General features: G+C 34.3%; 1 protein-coding gene across 1 annotated transcript; it reads left to right on the top strand.

Annotated features, from left to right (window-relative positions):
- The first annotated feature begins 1,792 nt into the window (after positions 1–1,792).
- On the top strand, positions 1,793–2,473 carry LOC124897964. The gene has a single exon (XM_047411590.1). The coding sequence runs from the start codon at positions 1,793–1,795 to the stop codon at positions 2,471–2,473; it is 681 nt and encodes a 226-aa protein (XP_047267546.1).
- Positions 2,474–14,230: the final 11,757 nt, after the last annotated feature.

Below are 14,230 nucleotides of genomic sequence, written 5' to 3'. Positions count from 1 at the left end.
TCTATTCGTGCAAAAGAAAGATGGTTCTCTTAGAATATGCATAGACTATTGTTAGCTCAATAAGGTCACAGTCAAGAACAAGTATCCATTTCCCAGAATCAATGACTTTTTTGACCAACTTCAGGGTGCCAGTTACTTCTCTAATATAGACCTCAGATCAGGCTATCATCAGATCAGAGTTAGAGAATGTGACATTCTGAAAATGGCCTTTCATAATTTTCAGTGTTGACTGACTGAACTAGACTAGGTTTATTGAGTTCCATTACTGATTGAGTACTAATTTTCTTGATCTTTATTGGGACTATTCTATGACTACTGCATCTAAGTAAACAACTAGATTTTGGGTAATAAATACCCCCAAGACTCGATAGCATCAATAATAAAATATAACAAATCTTCAATACATAATGATAGTCAATTGTTTACAATTCATTCACTAAGATATTTTGTCAAACACTTGGAGGTCATGAACTTGTACATGAATGAGAACACTTGATAACATGTCATGATGATACTACTCAATCCACATGGACATTCTATCAAATACTTGGGGAGCATAATTAATGCACATGGTAATGAACAACACATAAGCATCATGACTACAACTTAAACTTACAATTTCAAAGATTTTAACATGGGAATTACATCAATCAACATACATGCTATCTTATGTTCATGAAACTTATAATTAAATCTTGAATTGAAACTCGTACAACAACACAAACATGAATATAACCCAATTTGCGTATGTAAATCATGAATCTGAAAACTTGTAGTTTTAAAAGGGTTCTTGAACTCCAACGATGGAAGAAAATCCTAGGATGAACACCTAACATACCTTGATTGTTGATTTTGTGAAGATTGTTGGGATTTCTTAGAACTTGGATTTGAACTTGATGAACTAGGGTTTATTTCTTGAGAGGATTTTGAGAAGAATGAATGTATTTTGCCTTTTGGGAGGGTTAATTAATGTTTTGAATGAATTGGGTGAGGGGAAAAGGACCTAAATTACTTTTAAAACTCATAAGTTTATGAGCAAAACTGGCCTAGTGAAGCGATAGGTGCTACGCCACATCGATGGGGTCGATGCGATCACCGACACATCACATTGATGGGTACGCCGTGATAGCCAATGCAATGCATCAAGATCGCGTTAGCTTGTTGTTTTGGCCATCCAAACACTACTCAAATGATGTCCAAAAATTACAAAACTAACCCAATATGACCTATTGACATCACTGATCATGAATTAATTTAAAAATTTATAAGGCCAAAAAGATTGTAAATGATGCCATTGAAATATCGAGGCAAAAAATGAGACTTAGAGTCAACTCTTAGCTAAAATTTTCTAAGTCTGGGACCTCTTTTGGCATGCTATATAGGACTGAAATAACTCGAACTTTATGGGGTCTTACAAAAAAAAACTGAAAGAAAAAGAAAAAGAGACTCCTATTGTAAAAGATTTTGGATGTCCATAACTCCTTGGTGTAATTCCTCCATTAATCCTTGGTGTAATTCCTCCTTTAAATGTAGTAACTCCTACACCTCCACTACCTTCTCATTGATCATCATGTTTATGACACCTCTTGAAACCCCCTATGTAATACTATAAATAGAGGTCTTGATGTTCAATACACTTGAAAGAAATGAAAAATTTATATTATATTATCTCTTGTTATTTAATTTGATTGTTCCTCTTAGCTTGTCTTGTTCTTTTCATCTTCTCTTAATATTGAAACACGTTTCAGAATGACTCTACTCTTTTTCAAGTTTCAATCAATCATTTTTCATCATGTCAAATTTGTTGAAGCTTGAATTTATGGAACTTGATATCTCCAGGAAAAATTACTTGTCATGGGTTCTCGATGCTGAGATTTACCTAGCTGCTAATGGTCTTAGTGATACTATTACCCCGAATAATACAATGTTGAGTCAGGCCAAGGCTATGATTTTCCTTCGTCATCATCTAGATGAAGGACTGAAGGTTGAATACCTTACAAAGAAAGATCCACTTAAATTGTGGACTAACTTGAAGAGAAGGTATGGCCACCTAAAGGCCACGGTATTGCCTAGAGCTCATTATGAGTGGATGCACTTATGGTTTCAAGACATTAAACTTATTGTTGAATATAATTCTGTTGTATTCAAGATTGTTTCCCAATTGAAATTATGTAGGAAAACTATAAATGATGAGGACATGATAGAAAAAACACTTACTAATTTTCATACCTCAAATGTGATATCGCAGCAACAATACCATGAAAAGGGCTTTCAGAAGTCTACTAAATTGATCTCATGCCTTCTGGTGGCTGAGAAACACAATGCCCTTTTGATGAAAAATCATAAAGTTTACCCCACTAGAGCTGCTCTACTACCAGAAGTAAATGGGTACAAGCACATGGCCAGCCTAAAAGATGGCAAGATCGGGGTCATAATAATATGCGTGGATGTGGAAATGGCAGGGGCGATATAATAACCATCGTTGTGGTGATAACCAGAAAAGAAAGAACCAAATGAGTCTTCAAAATAATCTTTTAAGAGGTAATTGTCATCATTGTGGCATGAAAGACCACTAGAAGAATGAATGTCGGGCCCCTAATCATTTTTCTAGACCTTATCAAGAATCTTTCAAAAGAAAGATAAATAAAAGTGGGACCTCTTTTAATGCCTGAATGGAATCACACTTGACTTTCAAAAATGATGATGAGACAGGACCTTCACAAAAATATGATGACAATGTTGAGGCAAACTTGGTCTTGAAAGATGATGATTTTGATGGCCTTAATGATATAACTCATTTGGAAGTTGAAGACTTCTTTGTAGATCAAACCTAAATCTTGATCAAGTCATTAGGGAAATAAATAATGTTATTTGATTATGTTGTTTCTTTTTATCATGTTTTCCCATTATGTTGTTTTTGCGTTCCAAAAAAAAAAAGTATTTAAGTTTTACTGTAAGATTGTGAGATTTCACATTTCTTATCATGTATTTTTATTTTGTGAAGATAATAAAATTTCTCCAATCTTCAATTGAATCAAAGATGAGTAATGGAGATATGTGCCTTCTTGATAGTGCTACAACTCACACTATATTAAGAGAAAATAGATATTTCTCTAATTTAATTATAAAAAATGGCCTATGTTAATACAATATCCGGTAGTACAAAGTTATTGAGGGCTCTGGAAGAGCGACCTTATTACTACCTCGGGGAATAATACTGGCCATTGATAATGCATTATATTGTAGAAGTATCAAAGAAACTTGTTAAGTTTCAAGGTTATTCACCAAAATGACAATTATATTGAGACTGCAAATGAAGAAGAGATTGAATATATTTATATTACTACAATAAAAGATGGGGAAAAAATTTGTGCATGAAAAACTACCTGCACTTTCTTCTAGATTGTATCATTCACGTATTTGTATGGTTGAATCACAAGCCATAGTAAATAAAAGATTTATAGATTGTAATGATATTATCATTCAGCATGACCGATTGGGCAATTCCGATTTTAATATGATGTACAGAATTATTGAGAATTCACATGGGCATACTTTGAAGAATCAAAATATTCTTCAATTAAAAGAATTCTCTTGTGCTTCTTGTTCCAAAAAAAAGTTGATTATTAAACCATCAGTAGCTAAAGTGGGGATTGAATCCCTTGCATTTTTGAAATGTATACAGGGTGATATATATGGACCAATTCACCCTCCATGTGGAACTTTCAAATATTATATAGTCTTGATAGATGCATCTACAAGATGGTCATATGTGTGCTTATTATCAACTCGCAATATGACTTTTGCGAGATTGTTGGCTCAAATAATAAGATTAAAATCATAATTTCTAGATTATACAATAAAGACTATTCGTCTTGGTAATGCTGTTGAGTTACATCTCAGTCCTTTAATGATTATTATATGTCAACTGGAATAAAATTTAAACATCCGGTTGCTCATATTCACACTCAAAATGGTCTAGCAGAATTATTGATCACACATCTTCAATTGATAGCTAAACCAATATTAATGAGGACAAAACTTCCTGTTTCATCTAGGGACATGCTATTTTGCATGCAGCAGCACTTGTGCACATAAGACCAACCAGTTATCATAAATTCTACCAATTATAGTTAGTTTTTGGTCAGGAACCAAACATTTCTCATCTTAAAATTTTTGAATGTGCGGTATATGTTCCAATTGCTCCACTATAACGCACAAAGATAGGACCCCAAAGATGGTTGAGAATATATGTTGGGTATGAATCTCCTTCCATTATAAAATATTTGGAACCTCTGATAGGAGATTTGTTTACAATAAGATTTGCTGATTGTCATTTTGATGAATCAGTATACCCAATATTAGGGGGAGAACATAAGCAGCTAAAACATGATATAGATTGGAATGCATTATCACTATCTCATTTAGATCCTCGAACAAATCAATGTGAGCAAGAGGTTCAAAAGATGATTTACTTGCAATATATTGCAAATCAGCTGCCAGATGCATTTACTAACCTACCAAGGCTTACTAAATCTTATATTCTAGCTATGAATGCTACAGTTCTAGTTGATGTCCCGAGAGGACAAGTGGTCAATGCAAATGAGTCTAAGCCATGTTTGAAACGTGGTAGACTGATTGGTTCCAAGGATAAAAATCCTCAAAAATGAAATAAAATAAAATAAATGATCAAAATGATCATGATATAATGGAAATTTCTCAAAAAGAGCCTCGACATCTAACAAATGATAAGACCGCTGAAGAGATTAAAATACCTTAAACTAATGAGAATAAAGAAATCTCAATAAGTTATGTTTCAATGGGAAATAGGTGGAATTGAAATAATATTGTGGTTGATAATATTTTTTCTTATAATGTTGTTTCTGAAATAATGCCACAAGATGAGGATTTGGAACCAAAATCTTTTAATAAATGTAGACAAAGAAATGATTGGCCAAAATGGAAGTATGTAATTTATGCAGAATTGACTTCACTTGAAAAACGTGAAGTTTTCAAACCAATAGTTCAAACATCTGAAGGTTTCAAGCCAGTGAGTTACAAATGGGTTTTTGTGCAGAAATGAACTAAAAAAGGTAAGGTCATAAAATATAAAGCACGACTTGTGGCACAAGGTTTTTCGCAAAGGCCTGGCATTGACTATGCGAAGACATATTCTCCTATGGCGGATGGAATTACCTTTAGATATATAATAAATCTGACAGCTCATGAAAATCTTGATATGCGCCTAATGGATGTTGTCACGGGCTATTTGTATGGCTCATTGGACAACGATATTATGAAAATTTCAGAAGCTTTCAAAGTGCCTGAAGCATATAAAAGTTCACAAGAAACTTTCTTAATAAAGCTTTAAAAATTCTTATATGGATTGAAAAAACTAGGGTGGATGTGGTACAATCATCTTACCGAATATTTCCTAAAAGAAGGGTCCAAAAATGATTCTATTTTCCCTTATGTTTTTATATGAATGTCTGGATCTGAATTTGCTATAATAGTTGTTTATGTTGGTGATTTGAATATCATTAATTCTCCTAAAGAACTTTCAAAAACTATTGAGTGTTTGAAGAAAGAATTTGAAATAAAAGATCTAGGAAAGATAAAATTTTATCTGAGCCTACAGATTGAGCATTTGACAAATTGAATTTTTGTCCATCAATCAACATACACTAAAAAGATTTTAAAATAATTTTACATGGATAAATCACATCCATTGAGTACCCCAATGGTTGTGAGGTCGCTTGATATAAACTAAGATCTATTTCGACCTCAAGAAAATGATGAAAAGCTTCTTGGTGATGAAACTCCATGTCTTAGTGCAATCAGGGCACTAATGTATCTTCCCAATAATACTCGACCAGATATTTGTTTTGCAATAAGTTTATTGGCAAGATTCAACTCTTCCCTAACTAAAAGACATTGGAATGGTGCTAAGTATGTATTCAGATATCTTCGAGAAACAATTGACATGGGGTTATTTTATTCTAATAAATCCAAGTCAGAAATGACTGGATATGTAGATGCAAGAAACTTGTCTGTTCAACATAAGGCTAGATCTTAGACAGGTTATTTATTTACATATGGTGGCACAACATATCATGGCGTTTAATGAATCAAACATTGGAACTTCTTCAAATCATGTAGAAATCATTGCCATTTATGAAGCGAGCCAGAAGTGTGTTTGGTTGAGATTAATGACTCAACATATTCATGAAATGTGTGGATTTCCTTTGAATAAAGATATTCCAACTACATTGTATGAAGATAATGTTGTATGTATAGCTTAGTTGAAGGGAGGTTACATTAAAGGAGATAGAACAAAACACATTTCACCAAAATTCTTTTTTGCTTATGATCTTGAGAAGAAAGGTGAAATAAATATGCCGATAATTTGGTAGACTTGTTCACTAAATCACTTCTAACATCAATATTTGAGAAGATGATATTCATGATTGGGATGCTCCATCTCTGAGAAATGAAATGATGTTTACATCAGGGGGAATAAAGTATGTGCTGCACTCTATTTCCCTTGGCCTAGGTTTGTCCCAAATGGGTTATCCTGGCAAGGTTTTTAATGAGGCAGCAAACAATGCGTATATGAATATATGTGTACTCTTTTTCCTTTACTAGGATTTTTCTTCCCACGGGGCTTTTCCTTAGTAAGGTTTTAACGAGGCACATTATATCAATGGACATCCAAGGGGGAGTATTGTAAAAGATTGTGGATGTCCATAACTCCTTGGTGTAATTCCTCCTTTAAATATAGTAACTCCCACACCTCCATTACCTCCTCATTGATGATCATGTTTATGACACCTCTTGAAACCCCCCTTATGTAATACTATAAATAGAGGTCTTGAGGAAGATGTTCCATACAATTGAAAGACAAAAGAAACTTATATTTTACTTTCTCTAGGGGATAAGTTGATAGCGAGAGAAGCTTGAGGGAGTAGAGGGGTGTTGATAGTATGTGAGACGAGATTGCTAATTGCTTCTGGGAGATGGCTAGAGAGGTATTGGGGGTCTCGAGAGGCCGCTCGGGCAAGCACATGGGAAATGGTGGTGGAATGAGGAAGTGAAGGGAAAGGTGGAGTCTAAGAAGAGAGCTTATGCAAAGTTGGTTGAGTGTAAGGATGAAGAAGATAAATGGAAGAATAGGGAGGAGTATAAGATTGCTAAGCGAGAGGAGAAGTTAGCGGTCACGAGGGGTGAAGATGCTGTTTATGAGAGTTTATACATATCATTAGATAGTAAAGATGGGGATAAAAAGTTGTATAGTCTCACCAAGGTTAGGGATAGGAGGGCTCATGACCTGGATTAAGTGAATTACATTAAGGATATGGACGACTAAGTTTTGGTAGAGGAGGTTTGTATTAGAAAGAGATGGCAGTCTTACTTTCATAGGCTCCTGGACGAAGGAAGAGATACTAGCATTATGTTGGGAGATTTGGGGAATTTCGAGAGGTTTCATAATTATGGTTATTGTAGGCACATTAAAGTGGAAAAGGTTAAGAAGGATATTCATAGGATATATAGAGGTAGAGTGAAGGGGCCAGATAGGATTTTGGAGGATTTTTAGAAGTACATATGAGGGCATGGGTATGGAGTGGTTGACTCAGTTGTTTAGCATAATTTACAAGACGGTAAGGATGCTTGAGGCTTGGAGGTAGAGTACGATGATTCTGTTATATAAGAATAAGGACGACATTGAAGATTGCAACAATTATAGGGGTATCAAGTTGTTGAGTCATACTATAAAGTTTTGGGAGAGGGTAGTAGAGTTGAGGTTGCAAATCAGTTTGGATTTTTGTCAGGGTGCTTGACTACTAAAGACATCCATCTCGTCAGGAGATTGGTGGAGCAGTATTGCGATAGGAAGAAGGATTTGCACATGGTGTTTATCGACTTTGAGAAAGCCTATGATAGTGTTCCCAGGGAGGTTTTTTTGGAGGTGTTTAGAGGCTAGAGGTGTACCTATAGTGTATTTTAGGGCGATTAAGGATATGTACGATGGATCCAAGATTCGGGTTAGGATTGGGGGAGGGGAATTGGAGCACTTTCCCATCTTGATGGGGTTATATTAAGGTTCGATACTTAGATAATTTCTTTTTGCCTTGGTGATGGATGTTTTGACGTGGCACATTCAAGGTGAAGTGCTTTATTGTTTACTCTTTATGGATGATGTAGTCTAGATGGATGAGACACGTAGTGGAGTTAATGATAAATTGAAAGTTTGGAGGCAAACTTTTGAGTTTAAAGGGTTTAGGTTGAGTAGGTTCAAGATGGAATATTTGAAGTGTAAGTTCAGTGAGGTGTCCCATGAGTCTAATGTAGTTGTTAAGCTTGATACTCATTCTATAAGTAAGAGAAATAGTTTCAAGTATCTAGGGTCTATGATTCAGGAGAATTGAGAGATTGACGAAGATGTCACTCATCGGATTAGGGTAGGGTGAATGAAATAGAGGCTTGCCTCTAGAATCTTGTGTGACAAGAAGGTACCTCCCAAACTTAAAGGCAAGTTCTACAGAGTGGTGGTTAGACCAACATTGTTGTATGGGATAAAGTGTTGGCCTGTTAAGAAGACCCATATCCAGAAGATAAAGATAACGAAAATAAAAATACTTAGGTGGATGTATGGGTGTACTTGGAAAGACAGGATTAGAAATGATGTTATTTGAGATAAGGTGGGTGTGGCTTCGGTGAAAGCCAAGATGAGGAAAGCGAGGTTGAGATGGTTTGGTCATGTAATGAGGAGGAGCAAGGATGCCCTAATGCAGAGGTGTGAGAGGTTGGCTTGAAATGGTTTCACGCGTGGTAGATATAGATTGAAAAAATATTGGAGGGAGGTGTTAGACAGGACATGGAGTAGCTCCAGCTTACCGAGGACATAACCCTGTATAGGAAGTTGTGGAGGAGACAGATTAGGGTAGAAGATTAGTCAGAGTTTAGGGTATCGTATCTTTTGGTATGTTACTTGTAGTATCTTGTTTATGGTATTATTGTGTTTTCTAATCACTATCATATCTTGTTCTTTTACTATTCTTAATATTACTGTTCCTTATCTTAGATAATACTATTTTGAGTCGGGGGTCTATCAGAAACAACCTCTCTATCTCACATTTGAGGTAGTGGTATGGATTGCGTACACTTATCCTCCCCAGACGCCACATGGTGGGAATATACTGGGTATGTTGTTGTATATTTTTAGGAGTTCTTAATTTGATTAAATAACAAATTGAGAAAAAAAAGTGAAAAAATAATTTTGTCAATTGCGGAGACTTTTAATGAGGGGTAAAAAGTTTAAATCACTTTTATAAGGGTTTCACACTTTTAATATATATATATATATATATATATATATATATATATATATATAATCTATCGTTCATTTTAAAGTCAATTTTTTACAAAATCATTGATGACATTCTTATTACATACTTATATTTTTTTAGAATCTGGTACTTCTAAAATTTTTCTTATTCTAACGATTTTATATTTATTACTAGATTTTTCAAATCTTATTAAAATAAAATTTAGTTGGTTTATAATTCATAAATTAATGGAAAAAGTATTAGTTATCATTAATTCTGATGACTTTTAATAAGGAAAAGTTTTCACCATAAATATATTTAATTAATTTCAACTCTTAAATTAGAAAAAAATAGTGAAATTCGGATGACTTCTAACAAGGAAAGGTTTTACCATAAATATATTTTATTATTTTTCAAATCTTAAATATTAGGAAAAAATAGTGAAAATACAAATTTGTCCAAAGCAAAGACTTTTAATGAAGGGCAAAAAGTTCAAACAATATTTCTACGACCCTTCACATTTTTTATATATTGTAGATAGATATAGATTATAGATATATGAATTATAGAAATAGATAGATATAGATACGAATTATAGATATAGATTATACATTTTTCACAGTTGACCCCACAATTTGACTTAACCAATTAACCAAAGTAGAGGGCCATTTTTAACCCTTCTCCCAATCGAATATATAGATCGGCGTAAACTATTAACCAACTATTTATATTATCACCCATACTTTGAAAAACAACTCTTTTAATCCATATTTTCAACTAACAACAAATGTTTAAATTCTAAATTTATAACTGATTAATTACCTAGATCCTAAGTTCATTGCCAATAAATCATCTACTCTAAATTCTATATTTACCACCGATAAATCATTCAAATCCTGAATTAAACATTAATTGCGAATCAACTCAGCTTCTTAGAGTTGGTGGTAGATTACGGTATCATTACTGGTTTGATCTGCCAAAAGCTTGTGCAAGGGGATCAACTCCAGCCCATGTTGTAAGGCCCCGCAAAATTTTCTCGTAGTCTAAGTCTTAGAGCGTGTCAAGTAAGACGTGATTTCAACCCTAAAAGATTGAGAAGTGGCTTCCTAAGTGGGTATCATGTTAACCACATAGAATTTTCCTAATTTCAACTTTTTATCACATAGGAAATTTGATAAGCTTTCTGTCGATATAAGATTCATCCAAATCTGATACCCGGGTAAGAAGTTATGTCTAATTTAAGACCTAGTCGTAAAACTGTGTCATTTTAGTGATTGGCGCATTGCAGAGAGGGTCGATTTGACAATTGCAAATTCCAGTGGACCTCCATGATATTGGCACATCGCGCTGAGGTTCCAGGTCTCAACCAGTGGAAAAATACGATGGCTCCGCATCGCGGTGATTCCCATATTGCCAATTATCAATTTCCAGTGAGCCACCATGATAAGTGGCGCGTCGCGGTAACCCCTTAAATTAGGTTCCCATTTCAATTTTTTCAGCTTCTTACAAATGTTAAAAGGGGTATTTTGGACTTTTTTCAAGCCTATAAAATTGTGCAAACACCAAATCAAAGTCATTTGCAAGCATCCTATGAGGTTTTTCTCAAGTTTTCTCTCATAAAAAACCCTAAGTATCCAAAACCTCTTCCAAGAATCTCAAGAATCCACCATGGATTTTCTAAATTGAGTCAATATTTAAGGTTCCCAAGTCAAGGGCCTCAAGAACCCTCATTCAAGAGTATGAATAGAGTTTCAAAAGTGAGAGTTCATCCAAAGCTTCTAATTCAAGATATGTGGGGTTTTGAACAAGAGTAACCCTTTCACCCTTGTGCCCAAAAGGCTTATTTACATCATGAATTTCCTGAAATCTATGAGGTTTTTACATGAATTTGAATTGGGGTTTTTCACCCATTATTATTGAATGCATTATCTTAATATTTCCGATGAATTAAGAGTCAAATGACATGATTTATGCATGTTTTATTGAGAATTTATAGCTGGGTATAAACCTCATGATTTTACTCCTTGAAAAGATAATATTTGCAATGTCGAGATATTGAAGCATATGACTATATTGATATTTTGAGATAAATTGCTGAAATTCCGAGATTTCCATATGATTTATGAATCTATATGCTATATATTATACTTTTGATGAGCTTTAACTTGAGATTCAATTATGGGTTAGTAAGCCCTATTTGAGACTTGTGAAATTATGAACTCTTGTGCTATAAGCACCCATGATTTGAGTATTTTGAGATGATTGAGAAATGAATTGACCTAATGGTTCGAAAGTTTTGAAATCCACTTCAGTATATGAGATTATTGATTTGATTATTGGGTTCGTGGTGAACCATGAGATTATTCTAAAAGTAAATTTTTATGAGATGAGTACAAATAATCTAAAGTGATTAGTACTTAGGACCGAGCGGGTAAGTCACTATGGTTTCTTACCCCAAAACTACATACCACCGTAGGTTGGGCCTGAGGCCGAGTTTATGATGATTATGATTGGGCCCGAGGCTGAGTTTCATTTAGTGATCATAGACCTAGGTTATACTCCCTGGCAAGAGTATGACGCTCCTCCCCAACGTGGGGTCTCCTTCTTAGGAGGACAAAATGTTGGACTCCATGTATCCCGCATGGTTTATGTCAGTTTTGAGAACCTTCCTTGCCCTTTTAAACTACGAAATTTGATAAGTATTTTCCATTCCTATGAGTTATTTTCCTAAATGATGGAATTGTAAAGTTGTTCCCTAATTAAAGTGCTTCCTTGAGGTGGGTTATTTCTCTAAATGAAAGTATCTTCCCTTGATATAGTACTTTTCATAAAGCTTTGAGATAAGTTATTTCCTTGAGCTAGAATAATTTTTCATTTGAGATAGAATGATTTTCCTAAAGCTTGAAATGAGATATTTCCCTAAGGTGAATGAAATGCCTTCAAATATGTTTCCAAGTCATATGATTTTGAATTTCAAGTATATGAGTTCTAAATAACTATGAAATGTTGAGCATTGAAGAGGTTTTACTCTCCATGAGCATATGCATGAGTTAAAATTATTGTTCAAAGTCCCTTATCCTTTGGGTATTGAGAATAAGAGAAGATTTCTGATTTTTAAGGTTAAAGAGCGATAACTCACGAGATTTGTGTTGCATGCCTCATTCTATATGATTTATGAGCTTTATATTTTATGCTTGTTCAAGCCATGTGAGTCATCTCATTTTGCATACATGATTTAATTGAAGAAGATCGGTACTATTTTTATACATATGCATTTACCCCTGCATACTCAGTACATTCCAAAGTATTGATTCACATATATGTCTATGTGCTACATTGTCTTATAATGTAGGTTCAGGTGCTCAGTCCCAGCCTCATCCGTGATTCTTCGAGTACCTTGCCTACGTTTCTGCAGTGGTGAGTCCTCATGGTTCGAGGGTCGATCTTTAAATATTTTTGTATTTGAGAGACTATGTTTTATCTTCAGTTCATTTCAAGTCAGTTGGGGACCTGTCCTAACAGCTCTCTAGTTTTCAACTCGTAGAGGTTTTGTTAGCCTAGTATCATACTTGTGATGTTCGAGGGTTCGATATTGTGGTTTTGTTGAGGTTTCTATGTATTGTGGTCATATGGGTTGAGTATCTTTCCCGTATTTCCTTTCATGTTATATGACTACGCGAGTGTTGAGTCTATTTCATCTTGAATTTAGTGTTATTGGTAGAAACCGGCTCTAAGGGTTACCTTGGGGCTACTTGTAGCCTTAAGCACCGTGTGACATCCTGGGAGACAATTTCAGGTCGTTACATATGTGCAATGAAAGAGATGAAGTAGGGTGCGAAAGAATAATATCTGTAAAACCCACACATCTCAAATACATTCTTATCCCTAGACCAAAGCTTGAGAGCTCCAGCTAAAACAGAAGTATTCATGAAACAAAACCAAGATTCGGAAAATTTGACAATCCAACCACTGGACACCTTTTGCACAGATCGTCATTACAATAACACACAAACACACACATAATGAAGATTAGAAGAGTTGTTTTGCATCCAACATACCTGAATATTTTACAAGCACCATTTTGCTTTTTGAAGTACATAAATTAATTAATATCCCTAACCAAATACATGATATACTCCAGTATTTTATCCTAGAATTATTATCTCTTATTCCTCTACAACACGACTACTAAGAACATTGCTTTGATTAAGTGGCAAACAAATTAACTTTTCAAAGCCATTCACTTCTCTAGGCAATAATCAAATCAATTATATGGACTTTTAGACACTTCTAAGGTCAAAAGCATTAGAATAGATGCAATTTCCAACATTTTGATTATGGGAAGAGTTTCAAGTCACCTATTAATGGATGAATAATCTCTTTAAAGTAACTTGGACAATTCCTACCTCTTAAACTAGCTTTTAGAGTTTATTATATAGGTTCAAAATCCATTTTTAATCATAGAATTAGAGCTAGACACGTTTCAATTCTTATTTTTGATGTTGGCACTCCATATTTAATAGTCCATGCACTATATATATGTCTAGTCATGGGTGTGAGGGTGTGTGAAGAATTCCATATTGGTCCTTGGAAGTTTGTGACTTTAATATGACGTGTGCACATAAATGGTACACAACAGAAGCATGAACATGTATCGCTCAACTTATATAGTAAGTAGACAACATAACCAAAATGAGATTAACATTAAATAATTAAAGAAAAATATTAAACTTAATTGTAATAGCACTAACAGAGAGAATAAAGATAGCAGTAGTACTTTTCTTGTTTCTCATTACTTATCTATCTATTTATGTACAATGAAAGGCTATATATATATAGATAAATTACAAACTTCTCCGCTAAGCCAATGAAAAAGCATATTTTACAAGAATGCTTTTGTGCAT

The sequence above is a fragment of the Capsicum annuum genome, chromosome 4 (genome assembly GCF_002878395.1).
Source record: "Capsicum annuum cultivar UCD-10X-F1 chromosome 4, UCD10Xv1.1, whole genome shotgun sequence".
Lineage (NCBI taxonomy): Eukaryota > Viridiplantae > Streptophyta > Magnoliopsida > Solanales > Solanaceae > Capsicum > Capsicum annuum.
This window is presented reverse-complemented; position numbering and strand designations above follow the sequence as displayed.